The following is a 20,271-nucleotide window of genomic DNA, read 5'->3' as shown; positions in this document are numbered from 1 at the left end:
TACTCAAAAATATCTTCCTCATTTGGCTACCACAGAACATGACACATTTACCATCAGTTACCTTTTTGGTGACTGTTCTCTGTGGACTCCAATTAAAAGGTAAAATATGTAATATGGGGAGTTAAAGCAAAAATTGTTCTTAGCCCTGGGTATGGATGAATTAATCCAGTGTGTTTGTCAGTCACCTAATGAGCCCTAAAGGGATGAGATATGGACAGATAATATTTTCCCAATAGTACTTTGGTTAGCCAGTAAGAAATAGTCCATTGACAGCAGAACCCTTACCGTTTTGGAATGGTTTACTCTTTAGTAAAGTGAAGGGGAGTGTGACACAATTATTATACCATATCGTTTTCGCCCTTTCTCTCCATAGTTCTAGACTTTACTTTTCCTTTCTGTGAGGAAAAACTAAGCACCTGCTGGCCTTGACTTGTAGCTCCCTGTGGTTCCCCATGGGGATATTGGGCACAGCAAAAAATTATGAGAGGTATCAAGCAGAAGGGAAGAGGATATATCTCAAAACTGGTAAAGAGGTAAAGGGGTCCAGAGTTTTCTTTTCAAGACTTGTTTTTCTTTTTAAACTACCCATCTAGGCCCTAAAGACAGAATGGGGTTGGGTGGGGCAGCAGAAAATGGCTACTGCTATAGAGATACAAAAAAATGAAAAAGGCAATGGGGGCAGGGTAGATAAAATGTATTTGAGGAAAGGGAGAAGACAAGGATTTATGGGGAATTTAGGACATTTCCTTCTGCCTGTTTTGTGATAGGCTTTAAAATTGCTCATTACAAGAAAAAGTCAAGAATAAGGACTGAATGAGTTGGAATCATCAGTATCTTCCCACTCTATTAATGGAGTTATGCCATAAAATGAAGTTCATCATTCAGCATGGTTTACATTTGTAGCAATGCTGGTAACCTAATTTTTGAACCTGAAGCTCATACCAGTGGACATGTAATTAAAACCAAAAATCAAGGACATCAATTCAACTTGCCTCTAATTCCCCCTGAGATTTCCCCCTTGAGCTAAGAGAACACACTTTCTTTTTTCAACCCTCTTCTTTGCTCAGAGATGAAGAATCCCCTCAGGCTTTCCCCAAATCATCCACTCAGACCTCTGCAATGAAGAAACTATCAAGTAAAGAAGTCTAACTAGATTTTTGCAAGAAATGAGTTCAGACTGCTAGGGCAACAGTAAAATGTAGGTAAAGAGGCTTCCTCAGCAGGCTATTTGAGATTGGGGTTATTTACGCTTAATAAAAGAATAATGGTTTGTTGTTATCTTAAGCCTGTGAATCAATAGGAAATTTATCCTTCCATCCAGAGTTTACTTACGAAGATAGAAATTAAAATTGGAGTTCGTATCACCCACCAGGGAACATTGTGTTCATTTGTATCCCAGCAACTGTGAGTGAGAGAGAGAAAGAAAGAGAGAGAGAGAAACAGAGAGAGAGAGAGACAGAGAGAGAGAGAGAGAGAGAGAGAGAGAGAGAGAGAGGGAGAGAGAGAGAGGCAGCCCACCCAGGGTTGAAGGAAGGGGTACGAGAGGAAAAGAGAAGGAGAGAAAGAGAAGGGGAAGGAGGGGATGAGGAGAAAAGAGGGGGAAGGGGAGGGAAGGGAGAAAAGGAGAGAAGGAGGAGAAAGGGGATGGGAAGGGAGAAGGGGGAGAAGAAAGGAGAGGGAGATGGGAAGAAGGATGGGAAGGGGGAAGGGAAGGAGAAAAGGGATAGGAAGAGGGATAGAAAGGGGAAAAGGGAAGGAAAAAGGGGAGGGAGAGGAGAAGGGGAAAGGAGAGAAGGGGGAGGGAGTGAAGGAGGGAGACAGACAGAGACAGAGACAGATACAGAGACACAAAAACAGAGAGACAGAGAGACACACATAATCACAGAAAGAGAGAGGCAGAGACAAAGAGACAGTTACAGAAAAAGAGACAGAGAAACAGAGAAACAGACAGAGAGAAAACAAACAAGAGAGTAAGAATATTGTATTAGTGTTAATTTAATCTGGCTATATATATATATATATATATATATATAAACATCAGTGTGCTACACTTGAATCTTTTATGGTATTCACCAAAATGATAACTACTTTGTCTCCTATTGCATCTATCACTTCATTTCTATAATTTTGGGTTTTCCTTGTAATCCTTTTTGAAATGACTATTTTTACTCTGTTTTGAATAGAACAATTATTTTTTTATTTTGAGACCTGGACCAAATATTTATAAAGAGTCATATTGTTTAGTTTGATTCTTCTGGGTGTGATACTTTGGTGATGAAGGTTTTGGAGACAAATGCATACCCACAGAATTCACAGGCAAGTAATAGGTCCATAAAGGAACTTAGCATGGTTTGACAATGAAACTTACCTATTGTTATTCCTAGACTGAAGTACCACATGGTACTGGATTTTCTCCCTACGATACCATCCTTTAACACATATATACACACAGTGGAGTTTGGTCTTGTTTTGGACAGCTGAAGTAGGTAAAGAAGATAACGTATGAAGTTTGGGTTTTTTTTGGCAGAAGTAGTCACAGACTATGTATGTGTATGTGAATAGGATTTTGTGGGGAAGGGTGTGTGTGTGTGTGTGTGTGTGTGTGTGTGTGTGTGTGTGTATAGGATTTAGGTGAATATGAACAATGTTGGCCAAAGGATTGGCCAAGGATATCCATGGATGTATAAAGAACCTTTTTGCACAGAATGCATTTTATTCTTGCTCTGCTGACTCAAATAGCAGTTAAGTAAGGATGTTGGGTGCTTCAGAATACAGTTCTGCTATGAGATTGCTTAGGTACAACCCTGATGACACAACTCAGAGGAATGAATGTGTTTTGAACCTGTGGAAGGAATTTTTGTTCCATAGTTTTCCCATATTGTAAGAGACTTTAGAGCAGGGACCTAGTTAAAATTCTCTTTAATTTTTTTAGTGCTATGGGATCAGTACTTGATAGTGAGATCTCCCATTTTAAGAAGTTCAAATTATCACCATTCTTCCAAAATATTAAGAAAAATTTTTCCCTTTTAATTTTATATGTCATTTTTGGCTATGACCCTCTATCCCGTTCCAATCAAGAGATAGAGAAAAAAGTTAAACTTTTAAGTCAAATTAACCAACAGATTATGTCCAACATGTATTACATACCATAGACTTTCGTCTCTTCAAAGAACAGTATGTAATACATCAAAACACTTTTTTTTCAAAAGCAGAAAAACTGGTGTACCAAGCCATTTAATCTGAGTAATGAATCCTCACTCACAGAAATGCTACTCATTAATCAATCGATTTTTTATTATGTACCTATCATATGCCAGGCACTGTGCTAGGTGCAAGAACATTCTCCTTTCCTTGAGCAATACAAAATAACACCATAATAATTCCTTTTGTTGTCCAGGCTACATGGTATGTGAATTGACTTTCAACATGTAAATTTTGAATTAATTTCTTCACTGTTACTTGGCTTCTATTAAGGATCAAATATTGACTTTGGGGCTGCAGTGACATTTCTAGTGCTGACTCTCTAATCATATTCTTCCCCTTGCAAAGTCAAACTGAAATTTTACTGTTTATTACTAACACTATACATCCCCCTCATCTTTTTTTTTGTCTTAAAATCTCTTCTTTCCTCTAAGAATTAGCTTGAGGGCCACCTTCAACACAAAGCCTTTCCTGATCTTCCCTTTACCGATACCAAAATTCCTTCAATTACCTTGTATTTATTTTGTTTATATAGCTATATATGAACATGCTGTTTCCACTATAGAATGTAAGCTCCTTGGAACAAGAACTATTTTATTTTTGTTTTGAGTTGTGTGCATTGTTCAGAATTCTTTGAGAAATAACTCTAAAGCCACTTGGATCAAAATCCCATTATTTTTTGTCAAAAATCTTAATACAGATTTGGTGATTTATTTATAATAATTGATAGGATGGTCTAATTATTTTCTCTATCTTCTCTCGTCACCTACTCGAGTCAGGGTTAGTTAAAGACATTCTTCTGCAGTTTTGAATCTTACCTAGAATGGTTTTCACTGGTATAAGGAACTCCAATATATCCTGACCAGTAATTCCCAGTGGCTATTACTTCCCTTTTCCTTTCTTAAAATAATTTAATATTTATTATTAGCATTTTTAAATTTTGAGTTCCAGATTCTCATTCTCCTTCACAGCATTATCCCACCCATTAAGCAGGTAAATGATATCTCAAGTATACTTGGGAAATCATGCAAAATATATTTCCATATTAGTCATATTATAAAAGAATAAAAATGAGAACAAGAAAATTATATATCAATTTGCACTCAGAGTTCATATATCTTTCTGGAAATAGATAGGCCTAACTTTTTAGGTCTATCTGCTCTTTAGCTTTTGACATCATTATATTCCCTTTTCCAATTCGCCCTCCTCCCTAAATTATACATCCTGAGAGAAGGGACTGAACATTATATTTCTTCATATTGTCAAGAGTGCCTAGCTCAGTGTCTGTTCCAAGACTAGATGTAGATTAACTAGATGCTCAAAACATATTGGTTAGTCTAATTTGATGCTGAAATGAATGGGATAGTACTTACCCATTGTCTTCTAAGAAGATTCTTGCCAAAGTCCACACAACAATAAAGATTGTAGGGATTCCTGCAGAAAGATATTTCTTTAATCACAACTCCCTGAAGGATTCAGAATGAAGTATTAGAATATTTGAGTGTGATAAATCAAGCTCAAATGACATTGAAGGTATGGTGAATGATACTTGAAAACTTCAGTTAACCAAAATGTTGGAAAAAGCTTGTTTCACAGAGTTCATCAAAGGATAAGCAGAGACTCTTTTGTTCCACCTCATATTATAGAAAACTGTTTAAAATGTGTCATACCATATTCCTGCCTTAGTAAACTGACCCCAAAGGTCGGAGAAACATACAGAGTAGACTTTAGAAGACTGCTGTGGATCACTAGTGATGAATTGTCCAACAAGAAATGGTATAAATGACATCATCTAGGAAATACATAACTGAAAATGAGGTAGCAAGCCCAAGGGATGATGGATGAGTGCCTTAAACTGAGTGCTACTTTGATATCCATCAACTGTTAGAATACCTAGATGAATGCCTTTAATAGATAGGGTGGATCTTCTGTGTGGGATTTATGAGAAATAGAGAGGAATCACACAGAATGAGACATTAGTGATAAGTTATGATCTATACCATTGAAGGAAATATCTATACCAGAGGTGTCAAACTTGGGTCCCATGAGACAGCAAGCAGCAGCAAAACTGCTGCCTGAACCAGATTTCAATGTAATTGGGAAATGTTTAACACCATAAATAAAAATACAGTGCAATATAAATATTATCAATTTATGGTATTTAAGTTAATAAAGTAGGGATCTATTTTTAGTTTGGTTTGACACCACTGATCTCTGCTGTCAAAATTAAATACTCACTGGAGTCCTGAGGAGGTAAATGGAGTTCAGTGGAGATAATTACATTTTGGCTGAAAATCTTGTAGAGCCAGAGGGACATCATTCTGAATACCAACTGTCATTGATCATGACTATATTATGCAAGAGGTGTGAGTTTGGGGCAGAATGTAGATTGCATCTTCTCTTCTTACAAAACAAAACAAAACCCCAAAGCAATTGAAGTTCAAATAAACATTCACTTTGTCATGATTTTGCTCTTTATCATAACCAAGAAGGGAGGCAATTAGCTTCTGGGGCAGGAAGGCAGTAAATGATGCTCATGGCTTAAGTAGGCTATTTGCATCTTCCTGTCAGGCCGCAGACAGCAGCTGGATGAGCTGAGGGTTTAGAGTTGGTTTTGGGTTAGGCTTTTCAACTGTGGTCCCTGAGTTATGCATGTTTAAGGAAGAAGAGAATAAAATGAAGATAAGACCTCTTTATAATAGAGTAGGATGGTGCTAGAGGGTCTAGGGAATCACCTGGGTGACTTTCCCCATACGCAGCTACCTGAATTCTTGTTACCAAAAGAAATGTTTTTATTCTTTCAAAAAATCTTTCTTTAACAAATTTTTTCTAATTTGTGGGCTCATCCTACATTTTCTTTCTTTCTGCCTAAACTGCCCTGTCTATCTCTACTGTTGGAATGTTTCCGCTTTGAAAACAAAGACAAACATATGTCTTGGAGTGGTGTAATTGCTAAAAGTCAGAATGATACAATAACAGTGACCTCTCTTGTTACCTTTTCCAACCCTAGTACAAACACACATCTTGGGGAAATTTTGAACCATGGACTATTTCATAGATCTATCTATAGGACACATAGAAGGGGCCAAGCAGTGATAGCTCTATAATGTGACAGCTTCATCTTTAAAACTTTTGAGCCATTTTTTGGTGTATCTAATTCCTTTTTAAAGGTGGGATTTCGCAGTCATTGATTGTGGCAACTTTACATTAAAATGCAGTGTTTTTCTCCTTATATCTCATTATTTCCTTGAATTTGAGTTAATTGAATGTTTCTGTTATTTGGACTCAGTTCATTAAGACCACTTTGCAAGGCCTCTGTGGGTTTATACATCCACAAGAAAGCAATTAGAAGCAGAAAGAATAAGGTGAAATCAGATAGTTTTGCTTCTTATTAGAAGTTTAGATAAAAGGTTTGAAGTCTCCCACCTGGATGATGTCCTGGATTTCATGATTTTCAAAAACTCATCATTCTATAAGATGAAATCATATCTGAAACTCACACTTATTCATGTCTTCTCCTACCCTAACTTCAGGACTTCCTCAGTCCCTACGTCAAGTATCTTCCCTATCTCCCTTCCCTTTTTAGTTTCTTTTTTTTCTTCTTCCATTCACCTTCTTGAGATAGGAACTGTCTTATATCACACAGTGCCTGACATACAGTAGGTGCTTAATACATATATATTGACTGACTAATTGTGACAAGGCAAAGAAGAATGAAGAGAGAGTTTATTGAAACATCACATTTTAAACAATCTGTCAATTTCCATTATTGTTATTTTGGTCCTAGTTGTCACACATATTTGAACATATATTAAAAAAAATCCCCCAAAACTTCTATGAAGATGTAACTTTTGAGATCCCGAAAGGCAAGCTTTCATGGGCTTTAAATATCCTTCACCATAGGGTTAAATCTTTCTGTTTTTGCTAGGTCAAATGAGGTGTGAATTGTGAGCTGAGATGGTAAAGGGTAACAGAATGTGTGAGAGTGCAACCATAAATAAGAACTAGCTAAAGTGACATGGACATTAACTTGTATAATCATTGAAGAGGGGAGCACAGACTGGGTATGGGAAAGGACAAATTCTTATGAAATTCTTACCCCATCCAATCAGAAGATACATCAAGAAATATCGGTTTGAGGAAAATATAACCATAAGGAGTGTGTGAAGGTAAAGCCCTTCTACCAGGAGCCAATAAAAATTTGCCATGATACAGTACTGGAAAAACACCAAGATCAACTTGCAGCCAACCTGAAATAATACAAACAAAGAGTAAGGCCTGTTGAAAAGAAGAAGGGAAATATGGTAACACTTGGCTAAAAATAGCTTATAGCAGACAGAGATGCCCTAGTACATATTATGTCCCTCTGAATAGGGAACAAAGGACAAATTGGTGTGCTGTCTAGGGAAGGGAAGTGATTAATATAAAGTATTCAGGCTGTTTATATAAATGTGAAAAAGAATGTATGTTATGTTAAAGTAAGCCCCCATGTGTGTATCTGACATGTCGAGAGACTATTTATTTGGGCATATTAAACTTACTGTTAAGATAAACATTTTTAAAAAGATAAATGTAAATAACTATCTCTAAGAATAGTCAACTCATAACTTTAAAGTCAACTGCTGGAAGGCTTAACTAAACAGTTAGGTTTTTCAGCACATCCCTCTAAACTTTTTCATTCTCCCTCAACTTTTCTCATTCCTTGTTCTGTGCCTTTTTTTTTTTTATTTTTTGGAGGGTTTATTTATGTTTTATCCTCCCCTTCCCTGTACTATACACATGGCTCTTCTAGTATCAAATAAGGTCATCGGAGAATAATAATGAGTTATTCTTCCCCATATTGGGGAATTATTTCATTTACCTAATGTGTAGGTTCTTAGAGGAGTCCATAAAGAAACCATTGGCAATAGTATGGGGAGAGAAATTTGTTGAATGGGAATCATCTCTAGGTATGTTCCTGATCAGAAAGGTGTGGAAACTTTCTGGAACATTTATGAACATTGATACTAAGGCTGGTCTGATGAAAAATCAGAACTCAATAATGTTAATAATTCTGTAGTTCTGGCCAATTGTTCCTTTTATTAGACATAGGATACATATACCATATATATATATATATACACATATATACATATACACACACACCTATATATATATATATATATATATATATATATAGGAAAAGGAAAGGGATTCAAATTCAAATGAGCTAATTTTTTCTTTATGTTGTCATTTCTGGAAAAAGGTTTTTGAGGGGATAAGGCAGAATTCTGCTCCTAACAAAAAAGAGATTTCTTATATATTATCCAATGGGTTATTAGTATAGAATATGGTTTTTATTGTCAAATATAGCTAATAGATTGGTTTATTTAGTTTAACTATATTTTGTTAGAAAAATGGTTTCCAGTAGGGGACTGAGGAATCACTGGAAATTGACAATAATGTTGAAAGAAACAATAATAAAACATTTATTTTTAAATATAGTTTCTAGCTTTTCTGGGTTGTTCTGTAAATTTTAATTATTAATATTCAGTTTAAAATTTTAGATAATAAGGATTATAATTTTATTGTTATAGTTATTGTTAACTTTGATAGGAGATAGGAAAGGCTAAAAAAATCCATGCACACAGAGAAATGGGGGAGGAAAATTTTATTGCCTCTGTGGTTTTTTTAATTTTGTGAAAATTACTTTCGAATCTTTCTTCTCTTTTTCTTCATTATAAATATTCCAAATGAGACTTTGAATATTATGTTATATTATGCATGATATGACAAATACTTGTTGAATTGGATTTATGAACATGCTACTTGTGGTACACAATTGATACATTTTTATCTTCTGAAATTCAACGAAATACCTTTAGAGCTATAAAAAGTGCTCTAAAATATTGGGTACATTTCAATTTTCCCCCTCCCCCCAAATTATTATGTATTGACCTCTAAGGACTTCCATCTCCACTGTACTTTTTCACAAAAAGCTTCCATGTTTTTAGAAAATTTTACATTTTTCCTTTTGATCAGAGAAAACATGTCATGGAGCAGGGAGCTAAAAACAGCAGCATAGTCACAATAGTCAAAAGGGTCTAAAGTCTTGGTTTTCCAATAAGAGAGTCCTCTGGTTTCATCCTGTTTTTCCTTCTTCTCTGATTATAATTTTTTTTCTGATTGTGCTACGGGGATGCCTCTCACAGCACTGTACAGATGTGCAATGCTAAACATCAGAACCCTAGAGTAACAGAAATTTTAGCCATGGCTCTGCTATGAAATATTGGCTAGGTACTTTATTGTTTAAAGCCTTGACCTTATTCATGATCTCACAATTTGACATTCCAGATGGAAGCACTAGGATCTCCCTCAATTGGTTCTAATGTGGGACTTGAGAAAGTTCTTATAGATGCCGCATTTGATAGCCATCTGACCTGTGATAAAGATAAACTGTTCATTTATTTGTCATAGAAGCTTATTCCTCTCATGGATTTCTATCTGAGCATCCTTTCTTAGTCAAATTTGTCCTACTAGCTAACATAATTGGTCCAATACTAATTTACTGCAGGATACAATGGCTCTTTTCTCAAGACTTCTATGGATCAATTCTAGCATTAACCAGAGTATTTATGGGTTGTCCAAAATGTTCTACAAATTCAACTCTCAGAATTATCTTCCGAGATTACTAGTGTGCTTGTTAACTCCTCTTGATCAATGGAGGCAACTAGCAAAAAGTAACATACTAACACAAAACAGTATCTTAGGTTTCTGCTGTTTGGAATATCAGGTCAGCAACTAAATTTAGTTGTGCTGCCTTTGTCAGTTCATCTGTCAGCTAGTAAATGTTTAAGAGGAGTCTGGAAGTTTTCAATGTTGAAAGGGAAATATTTTCATATTCTTGGCTACCTATTCTGTCCTGCCAACATCTTGAGAGAAAGTCCTACACTACCTATTTTGGGAGATGTGCCTCATAAATTTTGTTTCACAGCATAGTATTGACTAAGCCTGGCTGGAAACACAACCTCCTAAGTGACTTTTCCTTTTTTCTTTCTTAGAATATATATTTTTATTCAAATTTCTGATTTTCTGCTTTTTAAAGAAAAAAACAGCAACAAGAATAGCAAAAACCTGAACTAGATTCATTTGTATCTTTTTTCTTTCTCCTTTTTGTGTCTCTTCCTTCTTCCCTTATTCTGTCTTTTATATTTTGGTGAAAAGATGGGATAGAAACAGTGGCAAAGACATGATCAGAGAGGAAGTATGCCTGAAGGAGTCTGGATAATCATCTACTTCTTTCCACTTTATTCAAATTAAGTTGCAGTTGAAGAAATGGATGGTCAAGGGGAAAGAACATGATCCTCTCCTCTCCCCAAATTTTTTCTAGAGAATCATCTTAGCCAAGAGATCCTTGCCATGCCCATCATTCATGAATATTTACCAACGCTGACCCCTATGTTGGCCACTTAGCATTTGACCTATGAATATGCTTAAGTGGTTAAAATAAGTGAATTCTACTTTTTGTTCCCATTTATAGGAATGCTGGATGGCCTCTTAGTTTTGATTGACTGGTTTGGCACTTCCTCAGAAAACTACCCACCATGGTTTAAAGGGAGCCTGGAGGAAATGAAGAGAGTATATAGGAAAGTCCTGTATCTAATATCAAGAAATTATTATGAATGGAGATGTTTAGTGTTAAGAGTATGGTCTTAGCGTCTTTCCTACCCCTTTCTGTCAATTCTCATGTCTTACTTAGTACAGGATAGGGGAGGCAACTACCCAGAAATTAAATGCAACAATTCTCTCCACCTTCAAATGTGACCTTTTTCTGGAGACAGTGGCCAAATAAAGTGTTCTGTTTTCCATTGTTGATTACAGGAGGATACCATTCATTAAATCAATTTGCATGAATCTTAAGATAAATCATTCTTGATAACATAGGTCCCTGAAGGAAAAGCATGAAGGAACATAGTAGCTTTGCTCATAGTGCTAGATGGATATTAGTCCTATCTATTGCTATAAAGGATTGCTATTATATTAGAAAAATAAAATATAATAAAGCAAATTCCAGACTAAGTCAGTCTTCCAAGCCATTCATCTGGGAACAGTTGTGTCGGCTGCCCAGTCCACTTCAGTAGAATATAAATGGGATATTCTGGCATTCCCAATTGTTTACAAACCAAATAGAAGTTCCAAAGTTCACAATATCCCATCAGCAACAAGTCTAAACAGACAAATCTCATAGCACAAGAGAAATTCAAATATGACTTGGAGATCTTGACCATACTGTAAGATGACTATCAAACAAATCTCTCCAAAATGATAACTGAAGCTTTATGTGAACTAAGGGGGGAAACAACACTACTAATGGAATGGGTGGAATATAAATATAGTTTGGAGAAAGGATTTTTTCTCTTTATCCTGTGATGCTGTGAGGATCAAAGAATCTGGTGCTGAAAAAGACTGTAGGGATCACCTATGAAATAGATTCCTGCATCTTAGCATCATAAAACCATTCAGATATTTTACATGTCATTTTGGCTAGAATATGCTTTTTATTTATTTAAAAATTAATTTCTATTTCATTTTTTGCAATTAATAAACATTTTTAAAAATCTCCATTTACCACTCCCCCTTTCTCCATGGAAACTTGCATTATAGTGTAAGCTATTATTATTTGCTAAATGATTTAGCAGTTCTACTTCTGATTTCTGTCAAGAGATGGTTACATCTTGATGATTCCCTGCCTCGCCAAGAATTCAGAAAATGAAAATTACTTTCTTTGTGCTGGAATTTGCCCCTTTTTACAATATGTCCTATCTCCACTAGGTGCAACCCAGTGATTATTTATGATAATGAAAATGGAAAATTGAATGTAGAGCTTTAAGGCTTATCAGAGTGCTTCATGTAAATCATCTCAATGCATACTCCCAATGCACTGAAGTAGATATTATTAATCCCATTTTAATCCCTCAGAAAACTGAGGTTGTGAGTGGTTCAATAACTTTTTAAGGTCATAGCTAATATGTTTCTAGAGCAAGATTTGCAATCAGGTTTTCCCAATTTCAAATCCAGTACCCTTTCTACTATGCAAATAGACTAACTTCACTGGATTGATCTCAGTCATACCAGAATCATATAAAAGTCAAGAAATAAGGACAGCAAGCTACTTCATTGATCGGATTCCATTTTCATTGTTTCCTCTTTCTTCCCATTGCCAAATCCTTAAACTTTCCAACTCCTTAACAACTTGTCTGGGACCATTATATACCCTTAGGTATGATTCTGTGCTCTATTTAGTTACTGCTACATTTTTTGTCTATTGTGATAATGATCCCTGATCTGGTCTATCCTTCCAAATCTACATAGTTGCCTGCTGACTACATCTTCTTTGTCATTGGCTTATGATAAGTTCCTTGGCTTTTTATCCTGGCTACTGATGCTTAGCCAACTGTACCCTGGCACCTTGATGCTCTGCAATGATGAAAAGTCAAAATGGAGAAAAAGGAACAATGTTTATGATGTTGGGTAATATAAAAGAAAATGATATTTCAAGACACTAGAATTCTCATCAATGAAGTGATAAATCCTGAGGGCAGTAAAATATGCTTCCTCCTTCTCATCAGAGCAGGGGTAGACAACAGGTATAGAATGTGACATACCTTTTCAGCTATATTTTGAGTTAGTTAACTATGCTCCTTTGTTATAGTGGAAGGTTTTAGGGTTGTCATTGGAAAGTGGCAGTGATGTAAAGAAAGGCTTCGATAAAATCATGTTTATTTTTCTTAACTGGAGAGAAAGGAATCAGTTTAGTACATGGTTCTTTTGTTCCTCTTGAAATCTTGATGAATATTGTGGTTTGCCAGTCTAATGTCTATAGAGTCAAGAAAAATAGTTGTATGTTTGCTAAGAACAGTAACAGAGGGAACATTCTTACCAATGAAGATGCCTGGTCCAGACAGTGGAGAGTGCTAGAGTTAGAATAAAGAATGTCATCCTTGACTAAGACAGAGATAGCTCTCAAGATGAACGAGAGGAAAAGGTTCAAATGGATGTAATTCCTCGTACAGTGCAGCTTCCTAGAGAAAAGAAAAAAATTAAATACCATATTTTAAACATCCTAAAAACTAGAGATTTTAATAATTTGCTTATATGGTTTAATTTTATCTCTTAAATGAAACCAATTGGAAACCAACAGCTTTTAGTTTCTCCATGTGTTTGGCAAAAACTCTACAAAGCAGATGAGACAGACATTCAATTCATCGTGTTTTGTGAAGATTTGAATTCTTGAATTCTATGATTTAGATATAAGAGTGATGGATCTGAAGTAAGGGAGAATTCCTATCTGGCCTCAGTCACTTACCAGCTGTGTCCCTGCACAGCAATAATGATGAGGACAACAGCTAATAATAATAATAATAATAGTAGCTAACCTCTGTGCAGCATTTCCTATGTCCCAGACACTGTGCCAAGTGGTTTACAATTCTCTCATTTAATTCTCATAGCAACCATGAGAGGTAAATGCTATTATTACCTCCATTTTACAAATGAGGAAAGTGAGATAAACAGAAATTAAGTCACTTATCTAGTTATATGGCTTGTAAATGTCTGAGGCCATATTTGAACTCTGGTCTTCCTGACTCCAGGAATTATCTAACCACTGTATTACCTAGTTGTTTCATAAGTCTTTTGACTTCTGTGCACCTCAGTATTCCCATTTATAAAATGGGGACAATACCATCTTTCTCCCAAGGTTGCTGTTATAATCGAATGTGATAATTTTTGTAAAGTCCTATTCAACCTTAAAATGTGATTTAAATGTTATTTATTGTTATTATTCTTGTTATCTACCATGCCTGTCTCTTAGCAAAATTGATGACAAGTGACTGGCTTTGTGTGCTTAAGTTTTATTTTCTGTCCTTGTTCTGTTTGGAGACAGAAGAGATTTTGAAGGGGCTCATGCATATTCCCTTGATATTTTTTCAATCTCTAGTTCTCCTGACATGAAAACATTTTCCAGTGGCAGACAAATTTTCCCCTGGCTAATTAACATCTGGCTTCCAAGATCTTGTTTAGATTTTTAATGGCTTAAACTTTTATTATGTAACAATAGTTTTCAGTTAATAATATTTGCCATTATCACACATACTAATCTAAAAATCTCTGAAATCCAAACCACTGCAAACATTTCCCCCCCTGAGGCAACTGGGGTTAAGTGACTTGCCCAAGATCACACAGATCCTGAGACTAAAAGATAACTACTGATCTAGTGGAAAGGAAACCATATGGGATATCAAAAAATCCAACCCTGGCTCTAACTTACTGTGTGCATTTGGTAAATCATTTAATCTCCCTCGGTCTAACTTACCAAGTTTTTAAAATGAGGAGGTTAGAGTAAATGGCTTCTAAGCTCCCTTATAACTTCTATTACTATACAACTTAGGTCTCTCAATTCTCAAACTAATGCTTTATTTGGCACACCAGCCAGTTTTCAACCACTCTTCTTTTCATGCTTCACTGATTTTCCTTGAATGCAATAAGAATTCATTTGTATGACATTATTTGTGAATGTCAGATCACTGAATTTTAACTGTTAAATTGCTGGAATTTTTAACACTGTTTTTATATTACTATTTTAAGAAATGTTTCTAAAAGTGTTTATTCCTACTAATTTCCACACAAGCTTAGTAAACAGTATGTTGACCATAATTCAAACTTTATTGAATGACTTGGAGTCATTATACATATCAATAATAGTAACTTGAAGTACCAGAAGAAAATGCCTTTTTCGTTTTACATTCCAGAATGATCTTAGCTAGTGTTCTACGTTCTTAAGAGAGAGCTTTTTTCTCTTCTCTCCTTTTGCTCTGAGAGTGTGGTCCCCATTCTATTCTTCATCATCTTTGCTCCCTGCTGGTTTTTTCCCATGTTAAATCAGAATTTCTATTTTCTTTCTTTCTTTTTTTTTTGCTGAGGCAATTGGGGTTAAGTGACTTGCCCAGGCTCACCCAGCCAGGAAGTGTTAAGGTCTGAGACCAAATTTGAACTCAGGTCCTCCTGACTTCATGGCTGATGCTTTATCCACTGTACCACCTAGCTGCCCCAGAATTTCTATTTTCTTATGTCATATTTTCTTTTTTTGCCATTTCTCCCTTATTTCTTGGCTTTCCCTTGAGGGGAGAATAAATCATTGTATGACAAGCCAGTGATGGTGATTCTTTCCTTTTGGACAATAAAATACCCAATCACAACCCAACATGTATGATCTTTCAGTTTGGAGGGCATTGTTTTTCTTCTTCATTGCTCAGTGCTCTTTTTGGTTTCCTTTTTGAGTCTGATAGATTCTGAGTAGGACAGGTTGACCTCAAGGTTGAACTCTGGGTAAATGAGTCTTTATTATATAATGTTAAAATAATAAGAAGGCAATGCAGTTCAGCTTTGTGAAGGAAATAGAACAAATGTAGGCACGGTGCCACAAAAGGTCACTGTTATTCCTACCTGGATTCAGATGATGATTGATTGGCTGACATATTGATGATGATGGTAGCAGCAGAATGGCTGCTGACCTCACAATATTGCACAGTGATTAAGAATGAAAAGGGGAAAGGGAGGGGTCAAGTAGGACTCTCATCATACTGAGTTTCCATGACTGTACAGGCTTCTAGGACTCTGGAAATTTTTCTTCATTTGAGTGCCTTAGGTGTACTTGCTCTAATTATAGCATATCAATTAAGGCATACATACACTAAAAGGCTTAGGTACTTTGGTGGATACAGCTCTGGGCTGGGAGTGAAGACCTATCCAGCCTAAGACACTTATTTGCTAACTATATGACTCTGGGCAAATCACTTTACCTGTTTATCTTAATTTTCTTACCTGTAAAACAGGGATGATTATAGCACCTATCTCACATGGTTGTTTTGAGGATCAAATGAAATAATAATTTTAAAGAACCTAATATAATATCTAGCACATTGTCACAAACAACATTTAGTGAAAAGCCCAAATGAAAGATTTCCCTTTAGAATCTGGATAGCAAGATCTGCAGATTTTCCTATCTGTGTTTACTGAATACACATGATATATATCCTTTTGAATGAGATTCACAGGAGTTCAGCCTAAGAAAAAGCTAGATGATATTTATATAAAACTTTAAAGTTTGCAAAGTGCTTTATAAATACTATTTCATTCTTAAAACAATCCTGAAAGATAGGTGTTATCATTATCCTCATTTTAAAGATGAGGAAACTAAGGGAGAGGTGAAGTGAATTGTTCAGGGCTACACAACTTAGTAGCTGAGGCTGAAGTTAAACAGATCTTTCTACTGCCCCAGGCTGAGGAAGAATGCCTAGGTAGTTGAATGGCCAGTTCATCAATTCCCACATCTTGGACAGGCAGTTAACAGCATTCAGAATTGTAAAGCAGAAACAAAGCAGAAGGGCTGCATTTCAGAAATTGCATGATGCTTTCAACGATACTAAACTCTCTAGAACAAAAAATGTTATTCTTTTTTAAAGTAATGTTCTTCTGATGATACTATATGTCTCAGAATCATGGAATTGGTCTCTGAAAAAATTACATTGGCAACAGTCCCTCAAAAAGCCATGGAAAGACATATCATTATAAGGATGCTATCGCATATGCCATGTGATGATTCAAGAATAAATGGGAAATGTCATAAGCTTTATCACTGAAAAAGGAGATGAGTTGGAAGTAAGGGTTAAAAACATATGTACTGTATTACTTATAAAAAAAGACCTAGAAGGTGAACCTCCTTTTCCCTCTCCCGATTTAAGCATATTGTGTGGAGCCTCTCTAGGATTTATTGGGCAATAGTGGCAATGGTGACACCAGTTGAGAACATGAATGTTGATCATGAACTGAACAATTTGAAAGAATACCCACATGGATGAGAGTGTGACTCCACTGAAATTCTCTAGATTTATAGTGTCTGTCTTCCTAGTATACTGGCTAGTTCCTTTCCAAGGGAGTGTTGCACAAGAGAGTCAAAGAACGTACGTGGTACTTGATTTCTATAAAAGTTTCTCCTATGTTAATAGTTTGGTTGGTGAAATGTATTGAGGTTCTGACACCAGATTGTTAGGAAATTGCTTTGTAATGGTTTTGTGTTTTTGGTCTTAGAAGATTCTATTTACTTGACTTGTCTTCTGAGAGAATTTTCTTCATTCTAGGGTAGAAACATAACACATTGCCTGATGATGAATATATTTGTGATTCCTACCTAATAAAGGCAGCATTGATTCAGAGAAAAGAGTATTGAATTTGGACAAAAAGGACTTGGATTCAGGTACTGTCTTTACCACTTATGGTACACTTGTGAGATAGTGGGCAAGTCACTTAACATTTTTTTATGTGGGGAAGGGTCCCTTTTGGTTATAAATGTATGATTCCCTCTGAATTCTGGAAGATAGATACTACTATATTCTTCTGGTTATGACCCAGATTGAATACTGCAACAGTGAGAGAGAGAGAGAGAGAGAGAGAGAGAGAGAGAGAGAGAGAGAGAGAGAGAGAGAGAAAGAGAGAGAGAGAAAAAGAGAGAGAAAAAGAGAGAGAGAAAGAGAGAGAGAGAGAGAGAGAGAGAGAAAGAGAGAGAGAAAGAGAGAGAGAATGGTAAAGTAGAAATAACATTGGATTTTGCTGTCAGAGGATCTGGGTTTGAACATGACTTCTGTCATTCTCTATCATAAGCTATGTGATTTTATCACATCTTTTGGTCTGTTTCCTCATATGTGAAAGGAGAGGGTTGGACTAGATGGTTTCTGAGGTCTCTTCACTTCTATGTCTATTATTCCAAGAGCCTAAGATCAGAACTTTTGTGATTTGACTGATCTTCATATCAGTTCATATCTAGAACTAGTCTAGTTCATATCAGTTTGAACAGAGTAGTTAAATATATGTGATCGGGAAAAAGAGGAGCAGGAGAATGGTTCTATGGTTCAAGGTTAAGGGAGCCAGTAGTAGAGTCCAGAATGGTACTTTTCTGTTAGTCATGAGCTATGCAAGTTACTTACTTAATCTTCAACAAGCACGGAAATTTCCTTTTATAAATGGGAGTGCTTCAGGCAGATGACTATGACTTGCATTTGGAGAGTCGTGTCTGATATCAAGTAAAGCAATTCACTTAGTGCATGAATGAACAAGCTTGCAGAAACTCCTAAATTGCTATCAGGCCAGCTAGTTAAGTAGGTCACCGAGCTCAAACTTAAGGGAAGTTGATTAACGCCTGGAATTTAGAATCTCTGATGATTCTCTCTGTCTCTCTGTCTCTGTTTCATGTCTCTGTCTTGATCTCTTCTCTGTCTCTCCCTCTCCCTCTCTCTCTTTCTCTTCCTCTCTCTCCTCCTCTCTCCTTCTTTCCCTTTCTTTCTCTCTAGTTTAAATCCTCTTATTAACATCTACTCCAAATTTTCTGTCATATATCATTGACCCAAATGGTACCATTTCAGAGATCCAGGCACAGGAAATGGAGTAGCTTGAGAATATTTCTCAAAAGTTGTCTAAGATCAACTATCTGATAAAGCTGGAATCCATGAAAAATAAAAAACAGTTTTAAATCATACTTTAGTCCCTGTGCTTCTATTTTTGGAAGATAATTTTCTGGTCATATGGCTGATTTTATTTGATATGTTTTTTGCCGCTGGAAGAATATTTTATTAAAAACCTAATTGTTAGTACACTGAGTGGGAATTCATTGCTAATGAGACCTAGGTTTAGGTTCAGTACATAGATGGATTAATTAGCTTGTGGAACTTCATTTCCATGATGGGATAGTCAGTATCATTGACCTTGACTAGCCACAAAGAAGTACCATTGAAAAAAAGAAATTAATTTGGATTCAGAAGATCCAGATTTGAATTGGGCAATTCATTTCATGTCTCTGATATTAATCTCTAAAATGAATTCATCTATAAAATGAGATTTCATTAGAATGCCTTTGAGGTCTTTTGCTGCATTAAATCTATATCTGGAATCTTGAAAATATGTACCATTTATCACATAGCTTATTGAGAATATATGAATGATTTATCCTAAATCTGTTTCTACTATCAGAAAAAAACCATTTCCAGGATATGTCTAAAAAGATTGGAAGCTTTTAAATAGCAAAGTCCATGTCACCTCTTTTATGTTCCCCAAAAGTGTCTCTCACCTTCTTTCTTCCCTTCATCACTCTTGCTCTTCCCTTTGTTCTTACTCTCTTTTTCTTTTCCTCTTTCTCCATCTGTCTCTTCTCCATCTTCCCCTCTCTTTCCTCATCTTCCTCTTCCTTCTTGTCTGTCTGTCTATCTCCGTCCTGTGCTTCTCTTTTCCTCTCTATCCATGTTTCTCCTCCCTCCTTTGCCCCATCTCTTCCTTTCTCTCTCTCTCTCTCTCTCTCTCTCTCTCTCTCTCTCTCTCTCTCTCTTCCCTCCTCTTTTCCCCCTCTCTCTTTCTCTTTCTCTCTCATCCTCTTTGCTGGTCTCCCTCTCTTCAACTCTCTCATTCTTTCCTCCTTCTCTGCCTCCCACTTTTTCCCTTTTCTTTTCCCTCTTTCTCCTTCTATTTCTTCTTCCTTTCCTTTTCTTCCCTTTCCCTGTTTTCTTTTTCTTCTTTTTGCTTTTCCTTCTGTCCTTTCTTTCTCCATCCCTCTCCTTTTCCTTTGTCTTTCTTTCCATCCTGTATGATCTTTTTATTGATTTTTTTCCATATTATGATTTTATTAGTGTAGGAAACACTACATAATGAAGATAGGCAATTCATCTTTAACATACTATTAGAAAATCTCTTTTCAGATGTGTAAATGATAGTTCTTGAATTGAACATCCTATTAAAGATGTGTCTGTAGCATCATCTTTAATAATGATACTAGCTCACAATAATATAGCACTTTCAGGTTTACAAAGTGCTTTTCTTACAACTTCTAAAAGGTAAGTAGTATAAAGATAATTAACCTCATTTAACAGCTGAAGAAGTTAGGACTCTGAGATGCTGAGTGACTTGCCTAAGAACACAAAGCTAAGAAAGATTTGAGAAGAGATTCAAATGCAGATTTGTGACACTCCAAATCAATGTTCTTTCTATTTTCTT

General features: G+C 35.9%; 1 protein-coding gene across 1 annotated transcript in view; it reads right to left on the bottom strand.

Annotated features, from left to right (window-relative positions):
* The window catches only part of VIPR2 (vasoactive intestinal peptide receptor 2), a 134,181-nt gene that overhangs the window by 16,578 nt on the left and 97,332 nt on the right, over positions 1-20,271 (bottom strand). The window contains exons 6-9 of the mRNA XM_052000371.1: positions 13,121-13,262; positions 7,301-7,451; positions 4,575-4,635; positions 1,333-1,402 (exon numbers count right to left, since the gene is read on the bottom strand). Coding sequence (XP_051856331.1) covers positions 1,333-1,402; positions 4,575-4,635; positions 7,301-7,451; positions 13,121-13,262 — 424 coding nt within the window. The remainder of the gene's footprint in view (positions 1-1,332; positions 1,403-4,574; positions 4,636-7,300; positions 7,452-13,120; positions 13,263-20,271) is intronic.

The sequence above is a fragment of the Antechinus flavipes genome, chromosome 5 (assembly GCF_016432865.1).
Source record: "Antechinus flavipes isolate AdamAnt ecotype Samford, QLD, Australia chromosome 5, AdamAnt_v2, whole genome shotgun sequence".
NCBI lineage: Eukaryota > Metazoa > Chordata > Mammalia > Dasyuromorphia > Dasyuridae > Antechinus > Antechinus flavipes.
This window is presented reverse-complemented; position numbering and strand designations above follow the sequence as displayed.